The 13,618-nt window shown below is 38.7% G+C and overlaps 1 protein-coding gene across 4 annotated transcripts in view; it reads left to right on the top strand.

Moving 5' to 3' along the window:
* ARHGAP21 (Rho GTPase activating protein 21) overlaps positions 1-11,783 on the top strand; it is a 123,635-nt gene extending 111,852 nt beyond the window's left edge. For 2 of the 4 annotated variants that reach the window (XM_052804418.1, XM_052804424.1), the window contains 10 exons: positions 598-746; positions 840-995; positions 1,103-1,181; positions 1,653-1,726; positions 1,812-1,901; positions 3,934-4,059; positions 4,259-4,300; positions 4,633-4,738; positions 6,520-6,551; positions 9,846-11,783. In XM_052804418.1, the coding sequence (XP_052660378.1) occupies positions 598-746; positions 840-995; positions 1,103-1,181; positions 1,653-1,726; positions 1,812-1,901; positions 3,934-4,059; positions 4,259-4,300; positions 4,633-4,738; positions 6,520-6,551; positions 9,846-11,579 (2,588 nt within the window). In that variant the 3' untranslated portion in view covers positions 11,580-11,783. The remainder of the gene's footprint in view (positions 1-597; positions 747-839; positions 996-1,102; positions 1,182-1,652; positions 1,727-1,811; positions 1,902-3,933; positions 4,060-4,258; positions 4,301-4,632; positions 4,739-6,519; positions 6,552-9,845) is intronic. The other 2 variants (XM_052804440.1, XM_052804431.1) reach the window with 1 other exon arrangement.
* The last annotated feature ends 1,835 nt before the right edge of the window (positions 11,784-13,618 follow it).

Genomic DNA, 13,618 nt, shown 5'->3' with positions numbered 1-13,618 from the left:
CAGTACAGGATAAATGGGAATTGTAATTTGCTACGTGAATTGTATAGGAGAGGTAAAGAGAACAACTGAACTTTTTATCTAATTTTTTGATAGATAATACTTTTAAGTGTTTGAGTCCTGTTTGGAATGATTTGGGAATGACTAACATCTGGTAATTTTTGAAAGAGTGAGTAGGTCTGCACAAGTGTGAGCATAGCTGTATAGTTTCATAGGTATTTTGTGCAGCACTGTGATTCAGTAGAGACTTAATCTTACTTTACTAAATGTAGATTTTAATTTTTTAAAATGTAATTTATGTACCTTTAGTCTTAGAATGATGAAATTCTACAGTACCATCTAGCTACTTGCTTTTCGAAATCTGGGGTGTGAGTATGTTCGAATGTATCTTTTTGAATCACAGAAGAGTAAAAGAAGGTATGTTTAAGACAGACTAATATTTAGTGAGTTGTTGCAGGAAGCTGGGCCAGTAAAAGAGGTAAAAATGCAGTAGGTGTCACTTAATCTTTGCAAATCTGTTACCTGTATTCACAGTAGGTTTTGTGACTTAAATGTTCTTATTTTTCTTCTTTATTTCCTTGTTTGCATTATACGAACAACAAAAAGATGAGACAAGCCCACCAAAAGACAAGGGAACGTGGAGAAAAGGCATTCCAAGCATTATGAGGAAGACATTTGAAAAGAAGCCATCTGCTGTAGGAACGTTTGGTGTTAGACTAGATGACTGCCCCCCAGCTCATACCAACAAAGTATGGAAGAACAGTTTTTCTTTCCATTGTGATTTTAAAATATTTTTTGTATGAATTACTTTAAAATGTATATATAACTTTTCTTTTCTTCAGTATATTCCACTGATTGTTGATATATGCTGCAAACTGGTTGAAGAAAGAGGTCTTGAGTACACAGGTATTTACAGAGTTCCTGGAAATAATGCTGCCATCTCAAGTATGCAAGAAGAGCTCAACAAAGGAATGACTGACATTGATGTTCATGATGATGTAAGTCTTCAATCACACTATTTCCAGGCTGAACTCCCAAAAACTTCTGGTTGTGTTGTGATTATAGAAATATAAAGCATGTCTGTCCTTTTCTTCTAAATATGTAGAAATGGCGAGACTTGAATGTGATAAGCAGTTTGCTGAAATCCTTCTTCAGAAAGCTCCCAGAACCCCTTTTTACCAATGGTAAGTTGTTTACATTATGATTTTGTCTTTAGGAATTACTGTTGAACAGCTATCTTACAACTTTCATACGATTTGAGAGAGAATCCAGTGGAATCATCCTAACTCTGGAATAAATGCCCTCTTTCTTCCTTAAAGAGCAGGGAGTCATGGTGATCATAGAGCTTAAGAATGAGAACTGTAAATAGAATTTCTCTGATGGTGAAGGAATTATGAATTTGAAAAAAAACCTGGGTAAAATTTGCAATTTTACTGTTGCAATATTCTATGAAAGCTGGTTGGGTTTTTTTCCCCACTGCCACCTTACTATATTATATACAATATAATGGGCTAATTAATGACTTCCAAAGGTCATTCAAATATGTGCTAGCTGTATTCATTGGGGGGGGGCAGGGGTGTGTGTGTGTGTATATATATATATGTATATAAACCCTCATATATATATATATGATTAATTTCTGCTTTTTTTAACAGACAAATATGCAGATTTTATAGATGCCAATAGAAAAGAAGATCCTGTTGAGCGTCTGAAAACACTGAAGAGACTGGTAAGCTGAAATCAGGTGTGTTGTAGGGGCACTACAAAATCAGTGTTAGATGTTTAATGTTCTGAATAGTGATTGTTTGTTTCAGATTCATGATTTACCTGAACATCATTATGAGACTCTCAAGTTTCTTTCTGCACACCTGAAGACAGTAGCAGAGAACTCAGAAAAGAACAAGGTACCGGAAACAAAAGCATAATGTATTTTGGTTTGTTTCATTCATTGAGTACAGTTTTTGTGCAGGTTTATTTCTATTAAGGTGATAATTTGTTATTATAGATAAAATTAAGGTCTTTGCTATGTTGAGAAGATTTTGGATTAGACTAAGGACTCCTGCAAAATATGCACCTGTTTAGTGTGAATTAAATTTGTTCAAACTGGTACTAATTCTTGGGGGAATAACTACCTACATACTAAATTTATCCCAAGTCTGTAAATTTCATATAATCCCATCTAGACACCAATAAGAGTGTGCCTGGGCAGGGCACAGGTGAGTGTCTGTGACCTGCATGAAACTATTGACAGAGGCTGTCACACGAGCTTTGTGTGAAGCCTGGCTTCCTGGACGCTTGAATAATTTTTAAGACTAGGGCTTGCTGTAATTACTTGAATGTTTGATGACCCCGTAGGTGCTGGTTTGGCTGGTTTTAAGAAAGAAAATTCATGATGTAAAGGGTGGTAGTTCACCACTACAGTGTCTTAGTCCACCACTAAGAATAGCTTTTTGTCATTTTCAGGGGGTGGGGAAGAGTTATTTTTTGTTAACTGCTTCTGTGCACGCTATAATCCTACAGTAAATGCAATAATAGTATCCCCTTTTTTTAGCTCTCAGGGAGGGGTAGCTGAATGCAAAGCTGGGCACAATATGGGTGTGCTTATAGATGCTTGCTTCAGGGCAGGTAACATGGTGGCTTGTTACTTGGCTACTAATGTGCAGGGTACAGGAAAAAAATTGATGCGATTGATGCTATATAGAGGAACCTATGGCCAACATTAAATCATTTAAAAGATCAGGAAACACTTCAGTTCAAATGACTATGGTTAGGTTCCAACATCAGTTCTGCAAATAATACCTTCTAGTTAAATGTGAAAGAAAAATGTGTGTGTGTGTGTATATATATATTAAAAAAATTTAACAAATTATAACTTTTAGTGGAATAATAGCTGACATTTTAAGGAAATGATAGTAAATGTCATTTTTAAGTGCAATGCCTAAAGCAAAGCTTCATTTATCATTTTATGGTTTTGGTGTGCTGTGTAAATGTTGTTTAAATAATGTTAATATTACAGAATATATAAGGCTAGATGAGTGGGGTGATAATATAATTGTACGACTTGTCAAAGGCCACAATTCAAGTCAAAGTGAGCATTAGGGGCTTGTGTCATGTTTGCAACTTCCTTCTGGTAAGCACCAAGGACCTTGCCTCCTATATATTATTGGTCTATTCTATGTCACAACAGTAAACTGTAAGTCAGAGAAGTAAGCAGAAATAGAAGGTAAGCATTCTGCTGCTGCTTTCTTGGAATTATTTGTCAGAGATGTAACATTAAAAGTAAATTATGTGGATGATTAATGTTGTGACATGATCACATAATTCTGAGTCTGTCTCGTGAATAGATGTGTTGGGTCTATGACATTGGTTGCTGCCGCCTCCTCCAAAGTAGATGCAAATTGAATGAGCTCTTTGTCAGTAGACATAATACAGTATTTGATTACCAGCTTAATTTTTTCGTGTGTTGTGTAAACATTTTCAGAAAAAAATCCAGGGAACTACTAATGCCTTTGAATTAAAAAAAAAAAAACAACAAAAAAAACCAACACAACCAAACCACCACAATTCTTAAAACATCAGTGTTTCTAAACAAAACAAATAGTCTTTATGTGAAGAAAAAAAAAAAAATCTCCCTGAAATTGTAAAGAATATATCCGAGTTCTTGAGTTTTCTGTGCTTGTTTACTTGCAGTGGGTTAAGGAAGGTTGAATACTGAATTGCAGAAGTGTTGGCTGCATTTATTGCAGCTGCATATAGGAGAGTTTTAGTATAGTGTAACATCCTACCTGAGTCAGTAACGTGTCTTTAAAAACCTTTTCTTTGTCTTTAAATAAAGTGGTTCTCAGATATATTAATAGTGTTTTATTAATGTACTTAGCCCATATTATTGTATTTTCTCATTATAAATGCATGATGTAGAAATATTTCATTTCTTAGATGGAACCAAGAAACCTGGCAATAGTATTTGGTCCAACACTCGTGAGGACATCTGATGATAACATGACACACATGGTTACGCATATGCCAGACCAATATAAAATTGTAGAAACACTCATCCAAAAAGTAAGTGGATGCATTTCATTATTTAAAAAATAAGATCGTACACAGATCGACTAGCTTTTCTCTTATTGGGCCAGTTTGGGTCTGGTATTTATCCTTTGAACTCCAGGATATCATTTTTAGTAATGTCCATGTTTGATTGTTCCACATTTGGGTTTTGTGTTTCCTGTGGGGTTTTCACCTTTTTTATTTTAAATTGTAGCATGACTGGTTTTTCACAGAAGATGATGCTGAAGAACCTCTTGTAAGTATTGTGTCATAAATATTTGTGTTCTTGTTATCTTAGTTTAGAATCTGCTTCTGCTGCCTAGAATGTCTATATATTTCTTATTATATCACTGTATGGTTTGCTCTTCAGAAGCACCTTTTTAGCTCTCCAGTCCTTGCAGTAATGATTTTTTTTTTTTAAAAAAGCAAGCCATGCATTTGTTTTAAAAGCATAAAGCAAAATGGGAAAATAAGAACACATGAGGAAAGCGTGTCCTCAGGTGAATAATGCAATTTTCTAGATGCTGTTGAATCATAATGAACTATTTGTGAAACGATGATGAAGACATCTTTGTTTATTAACTATAGACAACAGTTCAGGAGGAAAACACTGTAGAATCTCAGCCAGTGCCAAACATAGATCATTTACTCACCAACATTGGAAGAACGGGAGTATCTCCTGGAGACGTATCAGGTAACTCTTGCCTGGACAGTGTTGGTCCATAGGCTAGAATAACCTACTCTGTTAACTCACTGTAATTCTCTCTTCCTATTTTCTTTTACTAATAAACTGTTTTTCTCTCTTCCAAAAGATCATTAACACTTCTTAAAGACTTGAATTGTTGATAATCATGCATGATATAATTTGGAAAACTTTGTTGTCTAACAGGAATATAATCATTAAAAGATGAGGCTTGCACATACTATTTTATTTATTCACAGTAACCCATGTAATCATCATCGTGAGGTGAAGCAGATATGCTGCTGCAAAGTGGTTTGTTGTGATGGCAGAAAGACTGACCTTTCGTGGTGTTGTAATATTGCTCCTTCCCAACATTAGGAATGCAAAAAATTGAGTTATGTTTTCTTGTTAAGTGATAGACACTTTAATAAGTATGTTGCAGTATGTCTATACTAAAGCTGATTTCCTTCTGTTTATAAATGCCATCCTCTTTTGTGGCTAAGGACAAGCATTGCAGGCTCTTTTTTGGTGACTTCCCCCCCCTTCCTTCACTATGCTATTGCACTAACCCAGCATGTTGTATCCCACAAATGTTATCCCTTCGTCTCTAGCTTTTGTTTCAGTTTTCAAAGGGTTGTTCAGCACTTACTGAAACAGTCACTTTATACTGATGTTGTAACAGGCGAAGTGGGAGGAGTCTATCACACGGTGATGTCATTAGTGGATTCTGTGATGTCACTGATGGACAGCTGGAACTGTAGGAAGAAGGAGGACTGTTGCCCACACTGTAGCTGCCTTGTCTGCAGAAACCCCCGTTTCTTGTAAATGGAAAAAAAAAAAAAGTTGATCTGTGCTGTAAATTTTCTTTTAAGAGTATTTTAAACAGATCAATGCTACTTTTTAAAAGTTTTTCTGCTGTTTCTTGTTATCTCTGAAGCAGACCCTGAGGAGAAATAGCATGGTATGGTCTACCAGTCTTTCTAGTCATAAAGCATTAGCCATGTGTCAAAAAGGGGTGTGGCAGGGGGCTCAGCCCTTTCTTCGTAGGGAGAAAGTCCCTAAAGCTGGAACACATCCAAGTTCATATTTTTTAGCCATTGTGCTAGCCCCTTCCTACCCCCTTTATAATTGTATAATCTTGGGTTTTGCGAGACAGTAAAACTATGGTGTCCATCTTTCATTTCATAATAGCGCTTGTTATAGAAAAGTACAAAACTGGTAGCTGCTGAAATCTAGCCAATTTAAAAATAAAATTTTACCTATACGTAGTCAGAGGTGGAGGGAGATGTACAATTGGGGTTTTACTACAAAATATGACTTAATTCCTTTAAAAACTCACAAAAAGAATGTGACTACATGAACCATGATTTGTACCTAGGGCAGCCAACAGTACTAAGACATTCAATTTTGCTTTGTGTATCCTGAATCTCAGGAAAGTACATGTACGATCCTGAAAAGGTGTCTCAGCTGCGGTTTTGCAGGGGCTGTATACTTAAAACATCGAATAAACATTAGTATTTCTGTTTTTTATTTAGAAGAACAGGGCTCCTTTGCCATTCCTATCATTGAGCTGGTTCTGCCTACAATTCACAGCATCCTTTCATGGCGGTGGCTTTCTGTGGTGCAGCTTGCATCTTTGTGAGCTCTGACTATTCACTCTGTTCTGGTTTTTATTTGCTTCACATTTGTTCTGTGCTTGTCTTTTTCCATAAGTCCAGCATTGTCTGTAGCAACAACAAAAAAATTGCACAGAACTGAGCAGAATTGTTTGTTTTTTTTTAATTTTTCCACAGATTCAGCTACTAGTGACTCAGCAAAATCTAAGGTAAATCATTTTGTGAAATGATGTCGTTACAAGCTTCTGAAATCTGTTAGATATTTGCTTGCTTTCTTAAATCACTTATATGCAGGTGTACTAAAGAGCTTACCTAGAATTTTTTGAGTAAGTGGTAATACTGTTTTCTCATCAAATAATTTTGAAGTGTTAAATTGGAAAAGTATCACTTGTTTGCAGTTAACTGCATCTGCCAAAGCAGTCGGCTGCACACATAAACAGCTTTGTTCCAAACTCTCGCAATTGTGAGCACTTACTTCCTTTCTGCATCTCATTTAGTAGAGGTAAATGTATATAGTATGTTCTCTGTTATTGTTGGTGTACTACTTACTCCAAGACAGTATTTGTGTTTCCCTATTTCACTGAGAAAAGTATACGTAGAATGTAGCCTTTTCTTCCTCAGAAGGTAATAGCTTCTCCTCTTACAGGAAGCCAAAGGTTGTGCTTGAAGGTTGTATGCAAAATTCCCTAGGAAGTATTGCTGTGCTTGGGAGGATAGCCTAGTAGATGGGGGTGAATAAGACTGGAACATGGGCAATAGTTCAGTCCTCAGTTTAATGACAGAGTTCTCATCTGACCCATGGACAAATCTTTCAGTCTCTTAAGCTTTTGTTGTTCAATAGTTGCTAGCACTGGATGTCTGTAGCACTGGGTGATAAGGCAGCAGGCAGCTGACCTCAGTCAGCTGTGAGCGCATGATACAGCTTTATTCTGGCATGCATTCTAGGTGTATCACTGATGCCCCCCTTTGAGGTGAGAACAGGACTTAATGCATCCTTCTAGTTCATTGTTTTGATGCCAGCCCAGATGCTTGGTAGCTCAGCCACTGCCTCAAAAAGCCCAACTTCCAGGACACCAAGTCACGCTGCCTGTGGCGGGACGCTGCACTGTTTGCAGGTTGCCTCTTGCTGAGCACCGCCTGCAAGCAGCACAGAGCAACAGCATCGGTCAGACCACGGTCACAGGCCTGAGAGCAGCAGTGCAGATGCATGCAGATTGCCTGGGCCAGGAGCCTGCTCACTGCTCAGCCAGTCGTGCTTGCAGCCAGACACGTTCCAAGTGGAGCTCTAGCTGGCTGCATTGCTTGATATCCTTCTTGGTGAGAAGGACATGTACCTGTTCCCAACCCATGGAAAAAAAGTGTGCAGAGCTCACCCATCCTTTATGGGGACAGTAGCTAATGCAAGAGTGCCATTTGAGTAGCGAGAAGAATTACTGTGGTCACTTGGAAAATGGTAGACCCCAGCACGCAGTCAGTTTTGGATTGGCACTTGCCTGCTGGCACAGCGATTCAGAGGTGTCACCTGCCATCCAGGAGGTTCTTTGTCTACGCTGCCTGTAGGCAGTCATTGTACAGGTTGCCAGGCAGTCACTATAGGGTAGTCATTGTGCAGGCTTCTCAGATGCTTTTTTCCCTGGGGGCTCTCAGCAGGACTTAATGCGTGTCTTCTGTCCACCCTGTCCTGATCTCTGAGCTCTGCATCAAGAGTATGGGATATTCTCTGTCATGGAGCAGGAGGTTCTGGATAACCAGGAATATTTTTGTGACTGTTGGTTGAGTAGAAGCTTCTCCTAACTCTTCCCTGTCCATATTCTCGTCAACAAATTAGTGCACCGTTGCTGAGGCTGTCATGGTCAATATAGCCACTGTATTATTGTATGGCTCTTGGATCTTGGCTTGCGAAGTCCTAGAATCAAAGAATAGTTTGGGTTGGAAGGGTCCTTAAAGATCATCTAGTTCCAACCCCCTGCCGTGGGCAGGGACACCTTCTACTAGATCAGGTTGCTCAAAGCCCCATCCAGCCTGGCCTTGAACACTTCCAGGGATGTCATATAGTGGCAGTTTCCACCATTGCCAGCACCTCTTTCATTTCTGAGGAGGTAGTGAATAGGAATGAAATCTGCACCAAGAAGAAGTTGTTTGAGCAAAAATATGAAATGCACTGTATCTGTTCAGTGCTTTGCTTTGTGTGGTCAGTGCATTTACACTACAGTAGCAGGCATCCTGTGACAGTTCGCTGTCAAATGGGGGCTGTGATTCTGTGCTTAGGGAGCAGAGAAAAGTACCTTGTTGGACAACAGCTGAGTAGTTAGATGATGACTAGTGTGCATTAGCTTTCTCATTTTTGTCTTTAAGCTTATTCTGTTAACTAGGTATCTGGAATTACTAGATGGTCCTTTCAGTAATGATGCCCCAGATTTTTTGTTAAAACTGTTAGCATGAGGATACCTCTTCCCCCCACTTTTCCTCTCCCTCTCTGTAGTGCTGCATAGTAACAAGTGACTGGGATTTCAAAGACTTTGGGTGTAGCCCATCACTGCTGGTCTGTCTTCCTTCCCTCAGGTCAGTGAGCGGGCTAGATATCTGAACATGGACTTAGGTTCAGGTAGCTGACACCTAAGCTGCTCTTGTTGAGCCCTAGACAGATGTCAAATTTCAGTCCCACTATATTAAAGGCCTCTGATATGAGCAACTGCCCTTTCCAGTAGATGCCATTGCTGTATTCTTGTAAATGTCTGCAGTGTGCTGGTCAGCAGTCAAAGACAGGGTGGTACCTGCCCTGACCCTCCCACTTCTTTTAAAGGTAGCAGTGGGGCAGTAGGTGGGAAAGGTACATAGCTTTGAAGTGGCCAGGTGGCGATGTCAGTGTAGTGAAAATAGTTTTTAAATAATTTTAAAAAATGGAATAATTGGGCTTGTCCCTTTATCGCTTCTGTGCAATTCTAAAGGTAGATTCCTCAGAAATCAGGAAGAAGTTTATTTCTGTTAATTTCCTATACTTATGCCTAAACTAGAGTTTTGCATAGCTTTCATTTTATTGGAAGTAATAAACTGATACAATTTAAAAACTCAGCCTGAAAGGTGAAATATCAACTGAATAATAGTTTGAGAAATTAGCCTTTTCACATAGGTAAGACCTGGAAAAGAGGGGTTGAAACCACACTCTTGGGACCTCATCTGTGAAGCAGTTTCTGTTGCAAACCAGTCTTGAAAAGGTTGTCTTGCTTTAATGGAACCTGCTTTATTAGTCAATCAAAAACTAAATAGCTGTATATAGAAACTAGTCTTTAAGTTGAAGGGTTTCAGATAAAAAGTGGAATTCTCAGGATGAAAACTGACTTCTTGGGCAATGTCATGTAGGCTACAGAAAGAGCATGGAAATATTTCCTGAATAAAGACAGACTTTCTGCTGTGAAGCTCAGGATGTGTTTTTTAAAAAGTCTCAGGCTAAAGAATGTTTCTCTGTGATTTATAATTATGCCTTCTCCCTTTTTTTTTATCAGGGTTCTTGGGGTTCTGGAAAGGATCAGTATAGCAAGGAACTGCTTGTGTCCTCCATTTTTGCAGCAGCTAGTCGCAAGCGGAAAAAAACAAAAGAGAAACCACAACCGAGCAGCTCAGAGGATGAGTTGGATAATGTGTTTTTCAAGAAAGAGCTTGCAGAACAATCTCGTGGTGACACAACAAAAGAGGACATAGCTAAAGGGGAGTATGAAAGAGAGAGAGAGATAGGGAGAAAACAGAGGATGTTTGTCCTGAAGGAAAAAGAGAACAGCAGTAAAAAAGATGTGAATGTTGTAAAGGATGAAAAGAAGTCATTAAAGAAAGAAAGTATCCCGTCAGAGGAACCTTCACTGCCTTACCACAAAAAATGTACAAAATCACCGAATGTCAGCTGTCTGCAAACCATGCAGAAGAATAACCCAAAAATGCCTGTTTCACAATCATCTTCCCAGGTTGAGGAGACAGTGTCTGACTCCGGCACTATGCTAAGCACTTCCTCCCAGGCTTCCCAGCACAGATACTCATGCAAAAAAGTAGCCAGCCCTGAAATTAAACACAATGAGTTTTTAGCAGCTGATGTCAGTTCCATCACCTCAGATTATTCAACTACTTCATCTACTATATATCTAACTGGGTTAGATGCCAGTATGCTGAGCCCTGAGGTGCAGTCAGTGACAGAAAGCAAGGGAGAAGATGCTGATGATGAAAGAAGTGAATTGATCAGTGAAGGGCGTCCTATGGAGACAGACAGTGAAAGTGACTTCCCTGTCTTTGCCACCAGTGCTGCTGCTGAAAGGCTGCCCAAGGGCAAAGTTTCAGAAGTGGTAAAGACCAGTCGGAGGAACTCTGAAGAAAGCGAAGTAAGTTGTACTGAGGGAAGTTCAACACCAAAGTTAGAGAGTCGCAGACTTTTTAGCTCACACAAACTTATTGAATGTGATACACTGTCTAGGAGAAAGTCTGCACGGCACAAAACAGACAGTGAGGGTTCAGGGGATGCAAAGAGTGAGAAGGACTTGCCTACTGTGACCAAAATGTTCGACATAATGAAAAAAGGAAGATCAACAAGCAGTTTAGCTACATCAGCCAAAAGTGAGGCTGACAAACAAGAACCTACCTGGAGACTTAAAATTACAGATAGGTTAAAGCTGCGACTCAAATCATCTGCAGATGACATGTTTGGAGTTGGGAATCAAAAAGCTAACTCTGCAGAGACTGCAAAGAGAAAAAATATCAGGCGAAGGCATACGCTTGGAGGACAGAGGGATTTTGCCGAAATAAGTGTCCTGAATGCTTGGAAAGCTCAAGAGCCAAGTCAAAGTAGAGAGAGAGAATCTGAGCTTTCAGCTGTGAATCGGTTGAAGCCAAAATGTCCAGCACAGGACCTCTCGATCTCAGACTGGCTTGCACGAGAACGTTTACGCACTAGCACAACTGACCTTAATACGGGTGAAACTGGAAAGCCCAGACTTGAGAACACTAGCTTAGCAGATGTATCAAAGGTAGATCTGCCTTTATCTGCAGAGATGCAGGCAGATGAAGGCAGTTCTTCCAGCAGCTTGACTTTAATTAGTAGAACACCACCTTCAGGACCATTTCAGCCATCAGACCAGGTAAATGGTGAAAATTATCAGAATATGAACAAAACCAACTTCAGCCCAGCAGTTGATGCCCATCCTCATAAACTGTCTGGGACCCAAGTGGTTAGATCTCGATTCTACCAGTATCTTTGAAATGGGGAGATATGTCCACTACAGCAATTCATTAACTTACTGTTACACTTCTCAGTAATTGTGTGTATGTGTGTGTGTACATATATATATATTTTCCTGTACTGTTGTTGTTATGCAGCCTTCATTTGGGCTGGTTTCATCAATATGCTCTGTGGAACGTTTTCACAGTGCATTACCACAGCCAGAAAAACACTAAAGTTAAAGTGTGTATATATATATATATATATATATATATATATATATATATATTTTAAGAAAAAGTATATTTGATGGCTGCATACAAATGTTGAACAAAGCATCTGATGCAACATGCTGTGTAGTGTATACATGGTTTTCTGACTGAGAGTTGGCCTGGCATTAGTATGCAGAAAAATTGTTCTTTTGGTTTAGTCACTAACAAGTGCCTCATCATAAATTCATTTGGTTTGTTAGGGTGCCATATTGTTAAATTAGAGAAACTTATTACAAACAAATGAATACATTTTATTGTTAACGAGTTTCATTACATTTTACAAATGTTAACACAGGTGGCTACAGAGCTTCCATTCCTTAGGCATTCCAGTAAATATTGGAGTTTTATATTTCCAATTTTAATACAGATTTTGAGTTTTATGTGACTTGAATTTTTAATCTTTCTGTAAAATAAGTAACTTAAATGTACATATTACATGTGTATCTTTTCTTCAGATACCAGATTTGATATAAATGTTGTAACATAGGCGTGTAGATAGTGGATACTGGATGGAACTGGTTTCTTTTATCGAGAATATAATTCTGCATGAAGACCTAATGAATCCAAACCTGTATCATGCCTGTGTGCATACCTACTTAAACACTGGAAATAAAATTGTTTTGGTGACTCTTTGCATGATGTGGATTCATTTTAATGAATGGTTTTGAAATGTCACGTTTACAAGTTGCAATCGGCAGCTGTTCTGAGGATCACAAAACCTGCAGTTGCTCCTGGATGAAGGGTGCTTCTCGTTAACATCTTTTATTTGTGGGACGAGTCTATGGAGGTTTGCATATGAGAGATTCGGTTGGTTAAATATTTTCATCTTGATATATAATCTGATTCTAAGGTATGTAGCAAGTTGGTTTATGTTTAATGTGCTGGTTTTGTAGCACTGAAAAAAACATGTCTGTAATCATCCCCAAGTCATAAGGAGTAAATACCAGTATCTGCCACTCAAAACAATACTGTAGTATGGGTCTTCAACTTTTTATAGTTTTAACTATGGAGATGAGTTTCTAGCCTAAAAGCCCCTCTGTGTGTGAACTCTCTACCAGTTATATTTTTGTCTTCTTTTTCCTTGCACACCTACTTGAAAACAAAGCAGCTGTTCATCACTTTGGGTGTTCCCGTGTCTTACACTGTCAGTTGCTTGGCAGAGGATTAAACCTGTATCGATGACAAATAAGCAGTGAACATCGTGAGCATTGAAAAAAATTTACTTTTATGCGTGTATCCTGTTACTGAGATGAGAAGGAATTACAGTAACTAGGAAGTGTAGGCTGACACCGTTTTAAGTAGACTTTGTTTCTTTCCAAAGTGACTGTAACAGTCCCATGCTTTGATCTACTGTGTTTTTGATGCTTGTGAGGAATAATTATAAAAATTGGCTGTAAAGAAAAGCATTTGATACAACAGTTGAGATCTGTGAAAGTTCTCACCACATAATTGTGTGCATCTAGTACCAGTTCACATGAAAACGAATCATGTTCTTGTGGTCTCCTTGCAAACTAAAACGTCTTTTCCCCCCAGAGCAACAGGAAGCTGATGCATTAGCAGTGTTCCTGTGTGCAGTGCGAGGAGGAATGGGTATGTTTTGTGAAACACGGAGTAGTTGATGGTGATTTTTGTTTCAGTCCTAATAGCAAAGTGTATTTGAACAAGGGATTTCAAAATATGGTGTTGTGATGCCTCTGTAATGCTATTCATCAGCAAATACTCATTGTCTTTTACTGGAGGCATATTTTGTCCCTTCATTGGTCTCGGGAGCTTGTTAGAGTGTGTGTGCTAAGCATCCACAGTAGGT

Source organism: Harpia harpyja, chromosome 1 (assembly GCF_026419915.1).
Source record: "Harpia harpyja isolate bHarHar1 chromosome 1, bHarHar1 primary haplotype, whole genome shotgun sequence".
NCBI lineage: Eukaryota > Metazoa > Chordata > Aves > Accipitriformes > Accipitridae > Harpia > Harpia harpyja.
The sequence above is the reverse complement of the archived record's forward strand: the minus strand, read 5'-3'. Positions and strand labels throughout refer to the sequence as shown.